The 22,147-nt window shown below is 41.5% G+C and overlaps 1 protein-coding gene across 1 annotated transcript; it reads left to right on the top strand.

Moving 5' to 3' along the window:
- Positions 1-914: 914 nt before the first annotated feature.
- Positions 915-22,114, top strand: dhrs11a (dehydrogenase/reductase 11a). The gene is made up of 7 exons (XM_084373856.1): positions 915-1,366; positions 18,703-18,912; positions 19,795-19,889; positions 20,227-20,356; positions 20,796-20,888; positions 20,974-21,039; positions 21,136-22,114. Exons 1-7 carry the CDS (start codon positions 1,235-1,237, stop codon positions 21,175-21,177), a joined length of 768 nt encoding a protein of 255 aa, XP_084229982.1. The 5' UTR covers positions 915-1,234; the 3' UTR covers positions 21,178-22,114.
- The last annotated feature ends 33 nt before the right edge of the window (positions 22,115-22,147 follow it).

Raw genomic sequence — 22,147 nt, 5'->3', positions numbered from 1 at the left:
AGCTCTGTATATTTAGATTTGATTTGTTCTTTGAGCCACTTTTCATGGCTTTTGCCAAGTAAACACTATACAGTTCATTCAGAAAGTATTCAGAGCCCTTCACTTTTTACACATTTTGTTATGTTGCAGCCTTATGCTAAAAACATTTAAATTATTTTTCCCCCTCATCAATCTACACTCAACACGCCATAATGACATTGATATTCTTGCACATTTATCAAAAAAAAGAAAAACTAATATCACATTGACATCAGTATTCAGACCCTTTACTCAGTACTTATTTGAAGCACCTTTGGCAGTGATTACAGCATCAAGTCTTCTTGGGTATGATGCGACAAGCATGCCACTCCAGTGTTGTCTTGGCTGTGTGCTTAGAGTCATTGTTCTGTTAGAAGGGGAACCTTTGGCCCAGTCTAAGGACCTGAACACCAGGTTTTCATTAAGGATATCTCTGTACTTTGCTTCAATCTTGGTTTCATCAGACCAGAGAATCTTGTTTCTCACAGTCTCAGTGTCCTTGAGGTGCTTTTTTGCAAACTCCAAGCAGGCTTTCATGTGTCCTTCACTGAGTGGAGGCTTCTGTCTGGCCACTCTGCCACAAAGCTCAGATTGGTGGAGTGTTGCAGTGACGGCTGTCCTGGAAGTTTCTCCCACCTCCACACAGGATCTCTGGAGCTCAAATGTAAACGTTCTCAGTAAAACTACCTGTTAAAGGTCGTACTGTGGTATTTCAGTAGGGCTTGATTTCTATGAGAACTTGACAGTTATCAAAACCACTTCATTTACTGCTGTCATGACGAACATTTTCTCTTTTGTCGGACAATTTTCCGACAAAAGCATTTTATTACGTGAATTACTTGAAGGCAACATGTGAAGCATCACATTGTGGTTGTCGTCGTTTCCAGTAGGCGGCGGTAGATCACCGAACAGAGAGCGCGCTCCAGGCCCCGGGGCTCAAAAAGAAAGTGGGAGGTGATGTGAACCAAACATTTACACACGCCAGGGCTCTTCATATTTCATCCAGAGGAGCGCATGGATCCGGGCTTAGGCACACTGCCCGCCGCTGTCCTGGATGCTGCACAGATTGAAACCGGAGGCTGTCGCATCCTTCAGTTTGAACATATTTTGGATCATACTGATAGCTGCGAGTGTGACAGCTTGAACTAAGCCGACAGAGATAGCGCACAGGAGCTGTTGTTTCGCTTACAGTACCGGTGTAGACAGTACGGGGGAGATGGAGCGGTGGAAAGGCAGAGTGGCCCTGGTGACCGGAGCCTCAGTGGGGATTGGAGCGGCTGTAGCCCGGGCACTGGTCCAGCAAGGCATGAGGGTTGTCGGCTGTGCCAGGAATGTCGACAAAATAGAGGTGGGCAGTTTAATTTATTATAATATGACAGCTGTGGGAGAAGTCAGCCCGACTCGTAGCGGAGGCTAGCTCTGTCAGAGCAACAACAAACTAGCTAACTAACGTTAACTGCTAGCTAACATTAGCTTTACAACTTCAGCTAGAAACCGTTAGCCTCAACGTTAACGCTGTGTGGACACTGTTAAATGAAGGTAACGCGGCTTTGTTGGTTGAAATGAACAAGTCAGACAGGATTTTGCGTTAGGTAACCAATTTAATTAAAGAAGAGGCACCCCATTCATCTTAGTAGTATCAGGATAACACAATTTACAAATATTAAACTACATACTAGGAACAGTGGCTTCATAAAATGTGTTGGTTAACCAAAGCTAAATCTCGACTAGCCATTTCCACCAATTCCCTACATGAATAACACAGGGATATTATAACACCTGGTCTTCAACTCCACACTGACAAAGTATTTGATGGCATACGGTACCACCCACCAAATGACGCAAACATGATGCACCTAAACCAACATCTCTCAGCCATCACACCCCTAATCTGTAATAATCTCTATTATTAATCCTTGCTGGAAAATTCACTTCCTTTTGGCTGACCTTCTCTGCTGAGGTCAGAGGTCAGCAGCAGCAGATCAGCATTGTCAGAGCTGGCAGGGGTTCAGTATGCCCTGCCAAGTGACACCTCAGCAAGGGATATCCCTGCTAACAACTGACCATAGTGTGGGACAATTACTCGTGGGTCACCCTGTCATCCTTCATCTGCTGCCAGCGTTACAGTAATGAACGGTCTGCTCAGGTAGAGTCAAGTTACCTTACCGCAGTTTGCAAAGAGGTGTATGTGGATGCTCGTGGGTCTCTCAGGAGTGTTAGGGCGTCTCCAGTCTTGTGGGACGATTTGAATCAAGCGTTGTCTTGTGTGTGTAAGAATGCATTTCCTCATCTCTGTCACTCAAACAGGTTTACTAAAAACAGATCCTGATGAAAAGAATGACCTCCGTTCTTACCTTTCTATATAACCATGAATGGATTTTATATAAGCGACTTAAATACATGCTTATCAACAATTGAATTCATTCCTCCCTCCCATACTTGATACAGCATTATTAATTTCTGCTGTGGTTTGGGACAAACATGATCCAATACACTTATCATATTTTTTAGGTCAGCGCTCAATTAGCTGTGTAACAGCGCTTGAATCACACCCACTATGAGAATAAAAGACACGTCCAATCATTATTTAAGTCCTGCTCTCATCCTGACTATGAAAGTAATTAGTGTCAGTGGTGATTATGCTCGACCTGCATGTGAATTTGTCTTCCACATATTAAACCAGTGAATTTCGGGCTGTAATTAAAACAATTAATTAATTGTCAAGGTGAAGTGCAGTGGTTGCAACTCCACTTGCGTGACACACTGTCTGACACACAGAGGCTTTGGTGGAGTATTGACTGTGAGGCAAGGGCCGGTGCCAGCGGCCCCTCCCCATTAGCCCTTGTCTAACCATAAGCCATAAGGCACTGCACCTTGCTTATCTCGTCAGCCAATAATTAAGCCTCACTCCGTCTCCTTACCACACACTTGTCCTAGCTTCCAGTACTGTTCTGCAGAAGGCCTAGTACACCCACATGCAGCCACCTCTTGACAGTAATGTTTTTTTCTTTAAGCAGAGGACTGTAGTTTTAAAATGCCTGTGGTGCTCAACAACACTGAATATTTAGGTTTTGTACCGCAGAATATCACCTTAGTACGTCCCCATGTGTATTCACACAGTAAGGCTGAACAATTAATCAGAATTCTTTCTAAAGTACAATATGACCTACTTCAATTTTCAAATCGCAAAATACTATTTTAGATTAAATGTTGTCGTGCTGCAGAGATGTCATGACCTACAAATTATATTCTACAGGCTTAACAAAACATATAGCAATACAGATCCTCACAAAACTACATAATAATCATTTTTCTTTGTTTTTCAAAGAAAATAAGAATTACGTAAAAGGCCTTTTTTTTTAAAATCATTCAGCTCTGCAACACAGTAACATTTTATGTTATCAGTATTGGCTAACTAATGTATTGGCCAATATTCATTAAAGGGGCTCATTGTAACAATGTTATAGCAATGTGCATGTGTTAATCACTTGTGAGTAGATTGTAACTTGTTTAAGTTGTTGCTGTTGCTGGACTGTGGATTTCTTTGTGGAGGACTCGGGTTGTGTTTTCCACACCAGTCCAAAGGATGTGACTTTATACACGATCTCAGTGCCTCTCTCCGCCCTGCTAACTGAGAGCAACAGTAGCTAACGTTAGTTTAGAAATGGAGTCCGCTGACATAAACTAACATGGCTTCCAGCACAGCACAGAAGTTCTACAGAGCCCCTTTAATAGATTTATTCTCATGCTTTTAGACCGCAGTCCATTATAGCTAATCTAATAAGTATGAAGTTTATTAAATCAATATGTATCCTTTCACCAAATTGGGAGAGTGGTTTGCTGAAGACTTGATAAAAAGGGTCCTCATACAGTACCGTGTTACATCAAAGTTAATATCCAGCAGTATCCAAGTATCAAGATCTTTATAAAAGACACAATTATATGGGGCCGCAATTAATTATTAGTTTCATTATTGATTAATCTGCCAATTATTTACATGATATATCGATTAATTATTTTGTGTTAAAAAAAATTGTAAAAAGAAATGCTCATTACAATTTTCAGGCCAAAGTTATGTCTTTTAATTGCTTCTTCTGTCCATTTAAGATCCAAAACCCAAAGACTCTTCATTTACTGTCATAAATGACAAAGGGAAGCAGCAAATCCTTACATTTAAGAAGCTGGAACCAGCAGGTGTTTGACATTCTTGCTTGAACAATGACTGAAACGAACAATAAATGATCAAAATAGTTTACTTTTGATCAACAAATTGATTAGTCGACTGATGTTGCAACTACAGGGTTTGTAAGTTCCTCATCTCCATTTGACCTTTTCCCACCAAGGGGCCTTACAGTGCACCAGACAGTATGGTGTCTGTTACATCCGTTTCTGCTGCTGCAACGTTTAGTGCTCAGCTGTAATATATTTTGGCTAAGCTTAGCAAGAGTATTTGAGCAACATCAATTTGAGGAACTCAGCTGGTGATGGTGTAAAGAAAGCATGAATTACAAGCTGTCAAAGTTTAGTTTTCCCTCTAGTGATTTAAACAAAGAAAATTCTTCCATGTTTCAGTCAGGTCTTGTTTTTGACATGCGGGCATTTTCCCTACCTTAGCTACACACATACACCCATACCTAAACATGCATACAGTGAGTGTAAATTGCGCAATAGATAGCCTCCCTCCATTCATACTCTGGTCACATGGCCCCTCCTGTCAATAGTTAACCGCACCAGCTTGTTTCAGCCCCTGTCTGCAACTTGTGCAAGACTAAAACAAGGTCACAACATTTCGAACCTTTATGGTACTTTTACATAATACAGATGTCAGTCAGCATTAAAGAGTTGGCTACATCACAGCCGGAGCAATCTTAACTATTCTTCATTATGGATTATGATGCATGAAACTAAAGCTTTGATTCAACAAAATAAATATTTGTCCTAACTAGAGATACTTATCAGGTTGTCTAGAGCGACAGGTTTCCATCTCTCCCATCTATGACAGATTTCATCACTTGTACAAGACCTTAGAGAGCTGTCTGTGAGAGTTGAAGGACAAAGCCAGTATTGTACTCTCCCTACTATGTTAACTGGGTTCTTGCTGTAGTTGGGCCAGACCTGGCATGCTGCTAGTGGGGGATGCAAGTGTCCATCACTAAGCAATTGTTCTTGACTTCCCTTTGGTGTTTATTTCTTTACTTGGAAATATAAAGCTTTTATGGTCAGTATTTTCCCACAGCAATATTCCCACTCATAGTAGACCAGTTGAAAGTATTAAAGGGAGAAATGTATTAAAATGATATAGGTGTCTGTTTTTCTGTGTACACAAGACATGGAGAAAGCAGAGTGGATAGTTGTGGCTGCAGTATTGTTTTATTGTCTGTGAGACTATAGAGTAGTCAGTGGGGGAGCAGCGAGCTGAAAGGAGACGTGTGGTCACCATGGGCTCTGTGCAGGAATGGAGAAGACGGGGCCGCATCCAAGTAGCAGCAACGCAGCTTCTCATTAACTTTTGTGAAACCCTCCAAGACCAGTGGAAGGAGCTTTTATTTTGCTGGAAGAAAAATGTCTTCCTAGTGCAAATAATGTATTCTTAGAGGTGACAGAAGGTTTTAAAAGTGGCTTCTGTGCAACGGACAGGGCCGTCCAAAAGCGTGCCATGGAGAGCCATATGTACGAGCATTCTCATTACAACCAAATGCTACAGAATTTCAGTGGTGAGGCCACTATCAAACAAAGGAAGAATCTCAGGAAATAAAAAATAAAAACTATACCCATGTTTGTAACATGGCTGCCAAATTAGAAGTATTATAAAGAATAAATTAGCCCAAAAATGAAAATTCATTCATTATCTACTCACCCTCATGCTGATGAAAAGTCAGAGAAGTTTTGTAGTCCATAAAACATATCTGGAGCTTCACAGCAAAACAGCATTGCAGTATTCTCCTAAACAACTGAAGTAGATGGGGACTAGTTTTTAAATGTTAAAAAAAACAACCAAAAAGAAGCTGTTCTGCTGTGAAGCTCCAGAGATGTTTTGTGGACTATGAAAACGTCACCAGACTTTTCATCGGCATGAGGGTGAGTAGATAATAACTGAGGTAAATTTTTTGGGTGAACTGTTCCTTTAAGTCTGAGCTCACATCTGACTCAGAAGAAGACGAGGACACCAAGTTCACGACTGAATAGGGGCTTTTTTCTTCTTTTCTTTTCTTTTTTTTTTTGATCTCTAAAGCACTGTTGGGGTATATCTCTTACCTACCACAACGTGATGCTGTAGTAAAAACACAGTCATGGGAGTATGACCTCCAGTTGCTGATCAACACAATAATTCCTCATTTAAAAGACCTAATATTACATTACATTTACATAAAATGGAATTCATTGAGTTTATTTTTTATTTGCGAGACTTGATTTTTTTAACTTGAGTTGTAATGTAGAAAACCTTTTCCATCTGAATCTCCCAGAACCCTGTTGTTAATATGGATGTAATTAAGTGCATGCCTACACCTTGAAATTATAAGAGAGCCATAAAATGCACATTATGTTTATGCATTATCTGAAGGTCAGGATTAGTGTAGAGGAGACTAGTGTCTGTGCTGTTGGGTGCTGGGGAGGAAAGGGAAATAGGTTGAAATGGACTGGGGTCTGTCATATAATCAATCAAATTGAATGGTTGCCTATGCATCTAATGATTCCTGGAAAGTGTAGTTTGTGTCCACTGTATGCAGGCCGATAAGAAACATCAAAACCTAATTCTTTACAGTTTGTGTCAAAAAACTCCTCACCCACAAGGAAAGGCCGCAATCTCAGCTATGTCCCTTCACTGGTCGAGTCAATTTTATGTCTAAAATCTTTATATGGCATGTCTCTGAAAGATTCAAATGAGCTTTTTACAGGGAAGAATTCTATCCTTGCTGTGAGTATTCACATTTGTTTTCCCCAAGGCTAAATGCAGAAAGTACATCTGTTCCGTGACAATAAATAAATCTATTTGTATTTTAAGTCCATTAAAACTTTGATAAGGTGAAGCTGACATTTGCTGGGTGCTTTGAGGGTGCCCACAAAAGAGGCATCTGTCACAACACAAAGCTTTGGCTGCTGCAGTTTTAGATCAGATAATTTTAGAAAACATAATTTGAGGGTTTTAGTGCTAAACAGATTGGGGTTGGCATACAGAGAGCCTGTGTTTGCTAGAGATTGGGAAGAGATTCTGCATTAAAAATGTCCAAAGAAGATAATCTATGTCTTTGTTATTGTGCTCGGCAGTAGAGAAAAACAGTCTGGGATAAGAAAACTCAAATCAGGAGCATAATGACAGATGATTGTTTGTTTTTAATCATAAATGCTGATGGTCTTTTGAGATGTAGACATTTGAGTACATTGGTTACATTCAGTTTCTGGCCTTTGTCTGTCTTAAGACTTTGTCAACACGCTTTTCTCAAGTGGGCTGTATCAAACAGGCTCCTGAGTGGCTGCCTGTTCATGCAGCTCTGCACAAAGCTGTAGTCTCTTTTTAAATTAGCCTAAGCATCTTTTATTTGAGTGAGCACATTCTAAATTCAAACTCAAAGCCCTTGGCAGGTGAGCCAGCAGGTTAATTTAAGACCTTGGCTGACCAACTTCGATTTGGTGCCCATTCTGAAGGAGCTAAAAGGCGCTCAGTCATGCTTCAGAAGCTGAGGTGGCACTATAAAAGTCAATCAACATCTTCTCTGTCTGCAAATCTGAAACTGTCGCGTACTCACAACCGCCTCCTGTAGGTTGTGTCTGGACAGCCCGACCTGTTTTTTCATAGTGAATAGAATCACTTCAGAAAGGATTTGAAGTGGGTCAGGTCAGACAGCTTTACTCATTGTCTCACACCCTCGGCCTCACTTTGTGCTTCTTTCATTTAGTCTGTGTCCTGATTCTTCTGAATATCTTTTTCTTCTCTTCGTCCTTATGTTATATGTTTGATGGGCAATAATGTCAAGTTAGATGGTTGTTGAAACATTTCCCAAACCCACTTTAATACTGCAAAACTCATTTCACCTTCTGCACATTCAATACAATATCTATGAATAGTCCAATCATTATTTGTTTTAGCATTGTGCTTTTTGCTGTATCCCTTGTCATCGGCTATGAGACTAATCAAAGCACTGCTGTCTTCACCTGCACAGTTGTTATTTGATTCCCCGTGTCAATTTTCTCCTGCGCTCATCGAGTTACCTCACGGCTTCTTCGGCTCACAGGCTTTTGTCTTACCCATGCAGAAAGCTTTTCCACTGACTGTACGTTTTCCACTCGACCCGTGAGCTGACAAAGTCCTATACCTAACTAATAATCCATCATGTTTCCATGGGTTCTGCCCCCAGAGACATTCTCACCAACACAGCTAAAGCAGCATTTTCTCATAAATGAATCCTCTTGAAGTAGCAGTTTTGATTGTTTTGAGGTTATAAGTGACATATGGGTTTGCAGATGCAGATTTATGAAATAAGGGGAGTTGATGCTGATAAGTCAGCCTGTTTTTTTCTCTCTGATGGTCCCAGGTGTACAACATTACCAACCTTAGTACATTTTAAGCTTGAAATCAGTTTTAAAACTCACCTCCATCTATTCCAAAATTATGCACATAGCGCACAAGGAAATTTTGGTTGGGATATGTCTACGAAATTGGAACAGTATAACATTGCGATGAACAATGATATTGTTGTTGGGGGGCCCCTAGAAAGTTACTATACTTGGAAAGGTCCTATAATTTAGGCAGCCCTCAATAGGGGTTAATCAATAGCCAAGCGCATTAGGGCACCACACCTGTACTCATAGTTACATCCACTAACTGCTATTTTCAATAACGAGATTTTACCCCCCCACCCCCAAACAGAAATCTACCCACACTTGATGCTTTACAAGTGTTCATTTCAGACCCTGTCTTTTTGTGGTATGATGGTGACACACACCAATCAGCTACAACATTAAAACCACCTTGCTTTATATTATGCAGGTTCCCCTTGTGTTGCCGAAACAGCTCTGACACATCGAGGCAGAGACACAAGACTTCTGGGGGTGTCCTGTGGTGTCTGGCATTGGGACATAGGCAGTGGATCCTAGGAGTCCTGTGCGTTGGGCCCCCATGGATCGGACTTGTTACTACACATCCCACAGATGGTTGTCAGATTGGGATCTGGGGAATTTGGGGATCTGACAAACGCCTTGGGTTCTTTGTTGTGTTCCTTAGGTCATTCCTTACCAGTTTTTGTGTTGTGGCAGGGCACATTGTCCTACTGGGGGGCCTCTGCCATTGGGGAGTGCCATTGCCAGGAGGTTGTTTATGTAGATTACATTGGTATTTTGGTGGGTGGTGCATGTCAAGTGGCCTTCACATGAATGTCAGGACCCAAGGTTTCCCAGGAGAACATTGCATCGTAGCAAGATGATCAATGCTAATCACTTCACCTGTGAGTGGTTTTAGGTTTGTGGCTGATCGGTGTATCACAGTGTTACGATGGTAGAGGACTCACTGATGGATGACTGTCAGCCATTAACGTGGCAAGGCCCAACCCTTGTAGAAATAGCCAGTATGGTACACCGATTAGCCACAACATTGAAAGAACAAACCGGTCGAGTGAATAACATTGATCATCTTGTTACCATACAATGTCCTGTTGGGAATCCTTGGATCTTTGCATTCATGGGGACGCCACTTAAATTACACCACCCACTGAAACACTGTTGTAGACAACATACACCCCTTCATGGCAACAGCAATCCCCAATGGCTGTAGCTAACAATGTTTCCTGCCACATGGCAAAAACTGCTCAGGGATGGCCTAAGGAACACGACAAAAAGCTCAAGGCTTTGACGTGGCCTCCAAATTCCCCAGATCCAATCAAGCATCCGCAGGGTGTGCCGGAACAAGTACATGGAGGCCCCAACTCGCAACCCACAGGACTCAAAGGATTCGCCACCAATGCCCCAGACACCACAGGATACGTCCAGAAGTCTGGTGTTCATGCCTCGACGGGTCAAAGCCAGGTCCGATCCAAAGTGGCCCCCTCAGCTCCCATGGATCAGGCTTGTTTCGGCATGTCGGATTGGGATCCGGGAAATTTGGAGGCCAGGTCGAAGCTTTGAGCTCTTTGTTGCGTTCCTCGGGTCATTCATTTGAGAAGTTTTTGTGGTGTGTCAGGCGCATTGTCCTGCTGGGGGGGGGGGGGCACTGTCATCAGTGAATGCCGTTGCCATGAGTTGGGTGTCAATGGTCTGCAACAGTGTTTGGGTGAGTGGTGTTTGTCAAGTAGCATCCACATGAATGCCAGGACCCAAGGTCTCCCAGCAGAACATTGCATTGTAATCAGATGATCGGTTTTATTTACCTCACATGTCAGTTCTTTTAATGGTGTGGCTGAGAGATGGATAAAGAATGGCCCTACTAAAATCTGTGAGATATACTGTACCCGCTACTTTGTCCCTATCTCACTAGAGGAGACTCGATTAACGTTTTACTACTATACTGTAATACAACTCGTGTACTGCATATTAATGAAAGTTCAGTTACATTTCTTAATGCCATGTAAATTATTTAACGCTCTTATGTCAGGAGTGTTTTTAATAACTTAATATGCAATCACCAGGGTCTCTTACAGTTAACAGTCTGATTGGTCTAGACAGCTCAGTGACCCCTATGAGCCATGCTCCCTGCACCACCACTGTGCTGTCCTCTGTGCTTATCATCTTTCAAGGTGTAAGGTTTACTGGCATTGACATTCCCTCCCTGGGCCTCTTGCTATGATAGGTGGGGCGCTTCCTGTCCTGTCCTGTCGAAGACTTGCTGGAAAGCTCTTCATCGTGTGCACAGTCTGAGAGATTATGTGTGTGATTTGTATATGCAATAGAGGAAGACATCATTTCAACACTAAGTGCAACTGCAGGAGCACGCTAGCACTTGTAATTGAATGTACATTTGCAGCAGAGAGCGAAAGAAAGCACTTTGTGGTGAAAGGGTTTTTATGAAACTACAACACAAACACAGACAACCAGTTCACCAAGTTCAGTAATTCCAAAAATGGGGAGGGGGAAAGAATGCAAATTGGATTGTTTTCGCTTCGACAGCGGCCAAATTGGATTTGCTGCTGGGTGTTTGTTTGATATTGGAAACATTTTATGGCTACTCTAAGCTCACATGCTGAATAGACCAAGCTAAGTTTGGCCCAGTTTGAAAGGTTTTCATTTTGGGCGCGTCAGATCAACAGTGTCTCCATGAGACTCTTCTGTGTCTGTTTCTGTTTGTTTGTTCTGAGTTCCAGTTATCATAAACTTAGCATGCATAATGATGTGGCTCAGCATTAGGGTCGCCCTCAGGCCTCTGGTGAGAGCGAAGTTGGTGTACCGATGGCCCGCATCAGGTGCAGGAATAACCCATCACATGAGATGGAGGAGCCACGTGATGCATGCTACTTTTCTAGAAAGAAGCTTCACCCCTCAGCATGTTTCAACTACAAACAAGAGAACTGGAGAGCCATTTTATATCATATGATGCCCATGTGAATACGTGACTAAAGGCTGCTCTCTCTGTAATAAATCTAGTATTGAAGCATTGCTGACAGAAATACCATCCTCAAACTGTTTTCTGTCTTATTTACAATAAAGTTCTGCAGCTGCCTTTTCCTTTTTTATCACTTTGTTTGGGAAAATAAAATGCCACCACACTGGTTACACCAGTTTGTTACACAACACCTTGTTGCCTGCTCTGCTTTAGTCTATCAGGGTTATAAAAGCCTTTTTCAATCCAAACACCAGCTGTCTCACACTTGTGATCACAGAAAATGTATTTTAATTTACTCATCAATAGGCATAGTGTTTAGATTGAAAGTTATTTACTCCTTGGGCTAATATTTCAAAGGGCTGCTAGGTATCCAATGGTTATTCCTTGATTGGAACTCCCGAGAAAAACCTTATTATTTTTGTTATCTCTTTGTCTTGATGATACTATCCTGAAGGAAGTGCTGTAAAACCACCCTGTTCAACCTTTAGCCCTTTTGGTGGCAGTCTTTCAGTGTGTGCAGAAGAGATAATCGAACAACCATCCCTTCTACCCTGCTTCAATACTGTTATACAGCCTACTGTCACCTTTGACCCCACACTCGGTATGATTGTGCTCAGGCTAAACTTGAAAGAGTCTGCTATTCTGTGAAATAAAAATAGTTTAGTTGGATAATTGGGCTTAGCAGTCTCAACCGGATGTGTTCCTCTGAGACCTTCCTGTTAGTTTGTTTTCAGAAAAGACATTAAAGAAGAATTGCACTTCAGTTATTTTCTTCTTTTCTTCCTGGTATCTCTGAACATAGTTTTGGCTCTCTGGTTCATGGCTTCATGGGGAAGTGTTGCTTACATTTAGTCATTACACTTTTGAGGATAATAGCACTAAATTAGTCTTACAGTATTTAGATGAATCTGTTGGGTGGATTTTCCCTGAAGCTGTGCATGCCCGACCTGTCCTGTGCTGCCATCTCCTGCCTTCCTATAGAGGAAAACATGCTGACATCTGAGTGCATTTTTGATCCGCTTTAATGCAGTGTGCTTCAGGTTTTGTTTTCTCACTCTCCTTCTGGTTCACCTCCTGGCTGCCAAGCCTCCCTCCCTCTCCTCCTCCCTCCTTCTGCACACTTTTTGTGATCACTGGACAACAGCCTCAGTAATGAGGATGAAAATGCAGTATGACAGGCAAAATTGTTCTGTGTGTCACAGGTATTTAAGAGACAGGGCAGAGAGGATTAAGAGGGGAGGAGTTGGTAGCTGCGTTACATCTTTTGATTTTTTTTTAGCCGCCTACCAGTCTTTTCATAGAATAAGAGGAGACACGGTGGGCTATAACACAATCCTTCTTTTGTCTGGGCGACCTGAGACAAATCTAATTTCTCAGCTCTTTCTGCTCATTGCTGCTACCTTGTCCTATTGATCTGGCTCACCACTTAAAGCTTGTCTGCCTTTAGCACTTTGGCATCTTTATTTTTATCCCTTTCCCATTCTCTAGCGAGTTGTTTTTTGCTGGTCCATTTACACCAGTTCCACGTGAACGAGTGAATGATTGATGAACATGGCGAGGGACAATGATGTCCCTCCATTGTAGACCTTATATAACAGCCCCCTGCAGGGGTTACAGGCCATGAATGCGCTATGTAGTCATGTACACATGTGTCGTAGAGTGCTGCGTGGGTGTATGTACAACCTCTGTCTACACATTACATGTAAAGGCTTTATGACCTGATTATTTGTCTATTGAATTTTAAGAATTTTTATCTTTCAGTATTGCTCTTATCAAGACTGTGTGGGTAAGGGCAAACAATGATTTTATTTGAGTTACAGAGCTCTGAATGTGTGTGCACTCTTCCATTACTGCACAAGAACAAAACCATATGAAAGGAAGTGATAATACAGACAATATGAAAATAGGTTTGTACATGTAAAACATTTTTGATTTTGTAAATATTGTCAAAAGTAAAACAAATGGTGCAGAAACTGAATTAGAACATCAAGTTGTTCAGAAGAGAGGAGGAAAATAATATAGCTGTCCATTAAAGGAGAATTATTATGCTCAGGTTCATAATTTTATTTAAGGTTACCAACATGCTTTAGTGCTAAAAAAAACAAGAAACCCACCAGTTTTCTCACACTGTCCAGTGCTGCAGCACTGTATTTCCCCTCCATCTGAAACGCTCTGTTTTGGCTCCTGTCTCTTTAAGGTCCCCCCTCCTGAAACCAAGTCTGCTCTGATTGGTCAGCTCACACACGTCTGACTGCTTACAAAAACAGAGGAGCTGTGCTGAATCAATTCTTACATGCCAAACTAGCCGCTAGGCATAAGTTATGCAAATATCTGACATGGTGATGTAGTGTGATGTCACAAAGTCACAGAACTAAAGACGGAACTACTGACGAGGTGTTTCAGGAGCAGTATTTTCTGTGGGAGAGAGGAGCTTCTGTTGGTGCAGACCTTTTTAACTTTCAAGATCTTTTATATGTACAAGAACATATATATAACACTGAAGGAAAGGACAGAAATTAAAAAGCACGACAGGTCTCCTTTAAAATTCTGCAGCTGCATTTGATTAACTTCAGTATACCTTGCCCTCAAACATACTGAGCTTCAGTTTTATGTCGTTTTTTCCCCGAGGCTTATTTAGCAGCACTGCTGTGTGAGAGTCATCGAGATACATTCAGTGGTTTCCGTACACTCATTTTTTATCTGTCTCTGAAGGTGTATTGCCAAACATGCTTAAACCTGCAGATACCCAGTTTCAGTTTGGATTGTGATGAATGGATCATGTGAACAGTGCATTTGCCAACTATGTTGCTGCATCATTCTCTGTGTAGGCCTGTTTGCTTATCTGTGGGACAGCGCGCTGTGCTGCCTTTGCTGTAGGTGTGGCCAATATGAGGGCTGGTACTGGTCATGGCAGTACAGCTGGTGCCAGGACTCACCCACACACACAAACACACACATCGAGATTCACAGCCTGTGACTTCCTGTAGTTGGACCATGATCACAGCCTTTTTGCTCTGCTGCTCCCACTTAAACCTCAATAACTCAACTAATTCTCCCCCTCTAACAAAGGCGTTAACCTCCTTTCTATATAAATAAGGGCCTCTCCACCAATCTGTCTGCTGGTTCCTTCCTGCCTGAGACCCTGTATCTCCAGAGATGCAGGCAAGTGTGATGTAAAGAACTGTGGTCTGAATTCACATTTGACGCAATTGATGAATGGCAGTGGTCTGTAGCACAGGCAAGAGTTTTATAGACCAGACAGGTTTTCAGTGTTTTAGCATTTTGACAGCTTTATTTCGGTAATGCCTTCTCTCTGGATAATCCCAGTTAAACAGCTTAGAGGAAGAGCAGGGAAATCTGCACACCAAGTGTGAGATAGGGTGCATTCACTCTATTACACGTTTTGTTAGAAAAAACCAAAATGATCCCTCAATCCAATTTCATCCTGATTATAAAAAGCAGGCTTCACAAGTATACTTAGTTTCCTTTTTCCTGAAGGAGCGGATCCAGTGTCTGCCAGGATCAGCAGATATACTGTAGTGCTTATGTCCAGGTGTCAGGCGTTGAACAGAAAATCTCACAACATGGTCACATTGATCCACACTACTACATATGGTGATTACCAACTTTCTGCTGCTGCGGTCTTCATTTATTTTCTGGTTGTCGGCTTCCTATGAAACTTCAGATCATGCTGCCTCTGCTCTGAGATTAGTTGCATCAAAAGTGCTCCACATTATGAGCTCTGAATATGTTTTCAGCGTGTGCTACTCTCAAAAAACTAAGTTTGATTATCTTTATTGTGTTGTGGAACTTGAAGAAATGGTTATAAAGTTGTTGGGTCTATTATCTGTGTGCCTGGCCAAGACAACCAATCCAACCCTCTCACATACTCTTGCCCAGGTTGATATTATCCGTTTTGATTGGAATTGCATGCCAAGTGTTATCTGTTACTATTCCTGATTTACCATGTTACTCACAATGCTTTTGGGGTGAACGTGGAGGATGTGTTTTCTAGGGTGTGGCCTATAAAACATATCCGTGCCTGTGTCTCTGTACGGTAGTTGATCTTGAAGAGTGCCTGAGCGTCAAAACGGCATCAGATTAAAAAGAAGCATGTCTATGGAGCCAGAGTGTGCAATACTTTTTTTCTACTTTTTCTGCTTTCAAGTGTATTTCTACTGATCAGCTCCTCATCACAGCCCTTGGTGTGCATTATTTTTTGTTGCACACCCACAACATGTCACATGGCTGCTTCTGGTCTGTTATCACTACACATTTTGCAGAAGTTGGTAACTCTGCCAGTGCATTTATGGATTTTTTATTACATGGTTGGACAACAGTAAATAAATCTGGAAATAAACCCTTGCAGTTTCCTTTTGTGCGACTGAGGCCAAAACCAACATTTAACGTTGATTGTCTAGATCAGCTCGTCTTAACCAAGAGTACTTGTACCCCAAAGGGTACTTATGCAGGTTCCAGGGGGTGTGTGGAAAGCTTAACTAATCAGCTAAACACAACTACAAAAAAATATAATAATTGTGATTTGACTAGAAAAATGTGTACACAAACAACCAAATAAAATTCCCAGTTGGAGTGATGCTGACCTGGAGCAAATTTACAATAAATAGTAACGTCTCTGTCAGGGTCAGTCTAAGTAGTTGATAGTTCAAGTTGAAGTAGTTAGATAGCCATAGCGTAGCTGTTGTACAACTCTGTCAAAATACAACACCCAATTTACTCATTATCACTTTTAAGGTTAGAAGGTTAATTTTTCCTTTCGTACATGGTTGACTAGGAAAACATTTGATACTTTGGGCTGCTTATCCCGGCAGAGTGTTACACAGTGCTGTGCATCATTTCCGTCTACCACCAGCCCCGCCCTTACCACCCACGCCCCCTCCAGTCTGACTGGCACCCAGAGCGAGACATCAGGTGACTGGTGCAGCTGTGCCTTGCAGGAGGATCTGTGTCAGTTTGCATCAGAGCCCACAGTGGTGGACAGCCAGCTGACCTGGTTGGAGTATAGCCCGCTCAGCCTGCAGCAGGCTCAGCCCAGTTGTATCCCGAAGGAAGCAGCATCCCGTCAGTGCAAAGCTTGCTCTCTCTCATCAAGGGTCATGATTTGGATTTTGATAGAAAGTGGAATTTCAACTTGAGAAGGTGACTTCTGGAGAATGCTTAATGCTCAAAAAGCTGATGCAGAAGTGCATTGATGGCTTTAAAAGTTGAATAATATCAATAATGTATAAAAGATGCAGAATATTTTAAAGCCTGTTGAAAAGCTGACACTAAACTGAATAGCTGGTTTTAATTTGTATGAAGAAGCAGCTGAAGGAGTATAAATAATTGGAAAATGGGGGAAAGTGTCAACATTACGCATTGGACTGAAAAGTTGCATAAATTTCAGTGTGTGAAGGCTCAAAACATTATAAAGTTTACATTGAGTTTTTGGCCGTGTGTGCGTGTGCGTGTGCGTGTTAAACTGTACTAATTAGTAAATCTATAACGCCTGTGTTTCCCCAGCTGTAATCAAAGCTTGCTGTGGTGATGGTAACTGCTGTTTCACTCCTGGCTCAGAGCATTAAATTCATAGAGATTTTAGCTGAGATGCACCTCTCATTCTCGTGCTTCTACCTCGAAGAAGAAACTCATACTGCCTAAATGACGATATCTTAAGAGATAGTTTGAAATGTGTGTGTAGTGTCAAAAATGAAAGAACTGTCGGGAACGAGGAAAGCCGCTGTTTCAATTTCCCTCCTGAAATTTTTGCTCTCAGGTAATACGAGGTTCAGTGTGGCACTGATTTATGCTCCTGTCCCTTGGAGGCTCACAGAGCCAAAATTGTAGGTCTGTTTGTTTCTGTTTCTTTTCTGTGACCGGCACAAAATGTCCTATATTTTGTATCGAGTGGAAGTTGTTGAAGGGAGTGCAAGTTGAGGAACATTTTTAGGAAGATTTTTAATGTGCTTCTCTACTGTTACGTCCCCCCACTGTAGCTCTGAACAATCCACAATAGTGCTGTAGTGCTGCAGAAATGTCCTGGTCAACATATCTTGCTCTCCAGATTAAAGTCTCTTTGATACAGACCCGAGCAAATGTGACATCATCATGATTTTAATTGTTTTTTCAGTTCAAATGAAAATTGGGTAAATAGTGTAAATGTTTTTATACTATATCGTACAGCCGGAATTTAATTGTATTATTGGGTGCACCTAAATGAAAAAGTTAGGTGCACCATTGCAACCAGTGTAAAATGTTACTCCGGAGCTTTGAGAAGCGCTGACAATTGCATGAAAAATAAAACTGTAATTGTGTATGAAGTATGGACGAAAAAGTTTAGTTAATGTGAGAAAGTCCCAAGTGTTTTAAACATTTTAAAGTTTGAATGGAGTTTCTATGTGAATGTATGAATGTGTGTGAAGAGGTTAAAGATGAGTAGGTAAGAGGGTAAGATAAGGGGTAAAGTTGAATGTTTTTTGAAAAGTTTTAATGGGATATAAAGTCACTGAAACTAGTTTCTAGCTGAAAGAATGATTCAGTAAAAGGCAAAATATGGGATTTCTGAGCAATCTGCACAATTTTTTTAACAAGGAAAATTTCCCAGAGCCATTGATTATTTCTGAAAGTATGACAGGTATGAATGAAAAGGCTAAATAGCATACCAATCCCAACTGAGCTGATTATTTGAGGTCTGAATGATGTTTCTACACTGAAAAATATGGAAAGATTCAAGTTGCCAAAGAAAAAGCATTGGACAAATATTAAAGAATTTGCACGTAGAAAAAATACTGAGTGTCTTCCAGCACTGATACTGATGAATATGCTTTTTACTATCAGCAAACAGACTGGAGTGGTTTTGGCTCAACTGGTGCTGTCAGGTTATCTCTGGCCCCAACTGATGTGCTGTTGGTTTTATGTTTTCATGTTCCTACTGCTGTCTCAGTGTCTGGGTGGGTAGGGTGTTTAACATGGGGTGCTATCTTAATTATGGTGCTGCTGCAGGTTAATCATTTATAGCTCTTACCTAACAGTGTCTCAGTCCGGATAATCAATTTATAGCCACTTAAATGAAAACCTATTGTGATTAAAATTGTGTGTTTATTAACCACTGACAAAGATGCATGTTGTCTAAACTGTGTCTAAATTGTGTTTTTCAGAAACTGGCAGCGGAGTGTCAGAGTGCAGGCTACAGTGGCACATTGATCCCTTACAAGTGTGACCTGTCCAACGAAGAGGAGATCCTGTCCATGTTTTCTGCCATCAAGACGCTACACAAGGGCGTGGACGTGTGCATCAATAATGCTGGACTGGCCCATAATGAGCCCTTGCTCAGTGGAAAGACAGAGGGCTGGAGGAACATGATCGATGTGGGTGCATCACAGATACAGATATAAACACTTAGGCTCGAGCCAGCTAGAAATAAACTTGGTGCTTTCTGTATTTAGAACATGGATAGTTAGAATTGTCCGCTTAAGTTTAAGTCATTTTGATTTTACTGTTGATCAGTTCAAACAAGAAAGCAAAAGGAGGAACTGTAATGTTTAAACAGTATGAGTGGAAGTCATAAGAGTTAAAGCAGAAATGTTTGGATACATGGGTCTCTCTCTCACACACACACACATACACACACACACACTGCTCCCCCTCCCCTCACGGAGGCTGCTTCATTGGCTCTGAGGAGCAGCCCTGGCACAGCAGAGGCCCACGAATGAAAGCCAGCACTATTTTTCTTTGGGACATTCTGATTCATTGAGCTCTTGACCACTGAAGACCCCCTGCTCGAACGTCTCTGTCCCCAGACTCCTGCTGCATTCGTAACGTTCGCCCATCTGTTGTCATGGCAGCCCACGTGAATGTGTACAGCAGTGTATTTTTAGCCTGTGTTTAATCTGTACGCTGACCTTGTTTGGTCACTTCCCCCTATCTTACCACCACGTTGGCTTTAACCTGCCGTCTATCAATGTCACTACGGGAGCTGCTTATAGGGCCACAAGCTGGACAGGAACAGCAGGTTCAGATGGTCGAACACAATGACCCAGTGAACATCAGTCAACTGAACTGACAGTCTCATCACACGTCGCAATAAACCACAGTTCTGCAAATGATATCCACCTACTAATGTTTTTTTCACATAGCATGAATTTGGCTTATTGTCTTCTTTTGAATATAGTGTGTTCATATAGACTGATAGTAACATCCACTGGCTGATATGTAAATGGTCTAAGTTGCCGTCTTCTCCTCCCTTGCAGGTAAATGTCTTAGCCTTGTCTATCTGCACCCGGGAGGCGTACAAATCAATGAAGGAGAGGAATGTGGACGATGGCCACATCATCAATATTAACAGGTAAGGTCGAAGCTAAGAACAAATGTATTGATTAGTCAAAAAATACCTCAGCCAGTTTGTTGAGGTGGTTTTAATCAGGAATGCTTTAAGTAAAGCCAGTTGTGAGCTCCACCTGGCCCATGTTGGAGCTGGAACAATGTGAATATGTTACTGAATATATATCAACATTTTGATTTATTTCATTGCCATTGATATAGAAATATTAGACTTATTAAGATCCTGTTGTTTAATCATGTAGATCTATTAATTGATTCTATTATTTGATTAATGACAAATTACATTTTTTGGGAACTAGTCTGGGTATGTAAAGCAATTTACTTGTTTCTACCTCTAACAGTATGGGTGGGCACCGAATGGTGCCAAGTGCTGATGAGCATTTCTACTGTGCCACTAAATATGCTGTGACTGCTTTGACTGAGGGGATACGGCAGGAGCTTCGAGAAGCAAACACCCACATCAGAGCCACAGTAAGTTAGCTGTCACCGTCAGTGACAGTGTGCACTAAAGAGGGCTGCAGGAATGAGTCCTAAAACAGATATAAGTAAACGTTTGTGCACTTATGGTTCCCTTGTCTTGAAGTCAACGTTTTCTTTTGTTTTTTAATGGGTTTTTGGTTAATTGCCTGAATGTGGTATGTGGTTAGGGGTCCTTTGCAACAGTTTCTAGCAATTTATGTATCGATCACTGGCAAAATACTATTTTTTATATGTGTGAGCAGATCATAACATGATGTGAAAAATGAAACCTTCCCAATCTCTCGGTTGCCTATACAAGTCTGTGGATGATTTGAGTGAATAGTTTGGTGCTGCTGGACTGTGGCTTTCCTTCTGATTGTCCAAATGATGTGACTTTATACATGGGAAAGCTTGTTTTGTAGAACTTACTATATATGTTCCTCCCCTGCAGTGTATATCTCCTGGAATAGTGGAGACTGAGTTTGCCTTCAGGCACCACAACAGTGATCCAGAGAAAGCAGCTGCAGTGTATGAGAGTATGAAAGTAAGAGCGCACTTTTGACTGAGAGTCAACAGATGTGTTTCACAAATTGGTTGCATAAATAATACTTCTTTTCTCCACTTTTCAGTGTTTGAAAGCAGAAGACATAGCCAGTGCAGTCACATTTGTCCTCAGTGCCCCTCCTCATGTCCAGGTACTTCCCTCTTTTTATCTGTCCAGCTTTTTAAAAAGTGTATCAGTGTTGAATGCTGTTTGGTTTCCATATTAATCATTTTATTTGTTTCATCAGATTGGAGATGTGCAGATGAGGCCAGTAGAGCAGGTGTCATAGCAGTGAAACAGGAAGCTGCAGGAGGAGCAGACAGACAGCAGCCTTGGTGACTCCTTAGCGACCTCTGCTGGGCAAGGGGGGAGGGGGGAGGGGGTAAAACAAATCAACTACAGCTGTGTTGGATCTACAGGGACGTGGTCAAAGAGGGCTGGAGCCTTAAGGAGGCTGTGCGAGGAAATGAAGGGCGTGGACTTTGTAAACCACTACGAAAAATACTACTGAATGCAGCGACCTGGTATTTGTGAATTGTTGAGCCCAGTCCTCAATGAGCTGACTCCAAACTACAGTAGGAACAAATAAGAAAGGAGGGAGTTGCTGCTGTGCTATGTGGTCATCTGCACGACCATCACTTCAGAGGGAAGAGTATGCCATTGATTGCACATGTTCTTTTTTTTCTGTTTTGTTTTTGTAGGTCATATGACATATCTTTTTGAAATTAAATGGAAAGAGTAATTGCTGTTTATAAGAATGACCTTTTTTTGTTTTGTTTTTTTTTTATAAATATTTTAACTTTTGATCATAGTTCTGATCTCATACTCACTAACCATAGACAATACTTTGTCGTACTCACTGTAACTAACCATCAACAGTTTGTCCATCCTGCCACCTATACTCTTCATATGTCTTCACAAAGACATTCAGTTACCTGTCTTTGAATCTATCGAGTTTTCAACCCAATGTAAGGATTCAGGAGAAATGCAAAAGAACGTTACCTTGTCTGTTAAAGCACACAAGTTTCTACAATCCACCTTTTTGCCTGTGTAATTTCAGTTGTTCTGCACTTTGGATTCTTATATGAGGAGTTACGAGAAGGAAACACTGGCAACTTATGTAGGGGAAGAACCTAACTCCGTGCACATGTATACCCTAGAAATGTCTACCTTTCAGTGGAAATTTCTCCTTAAATGAATAAATAAAAGCGATTGCCTACAAGAAAGTTATGGTTTGTGGTATGTTCACCGTACAGTGT

This window comes from Pagrus pagrus (genome assembly GCF_965226575.1).
Source record: "Pagrus pagrus genome assembly, chromosome: 14".
Taxonomy (NCBI): Eukaryota; Metazoa; Chordata; class Actinopteri; order Spariformes; family Sparidae; genus Pagrus; species Pagrus pagrus.
The sequence above is the reverse complement of the archived record's forward strand: the minus strand, read 5'-3'. Positions and strand labels throughout refer to the sequence as shown.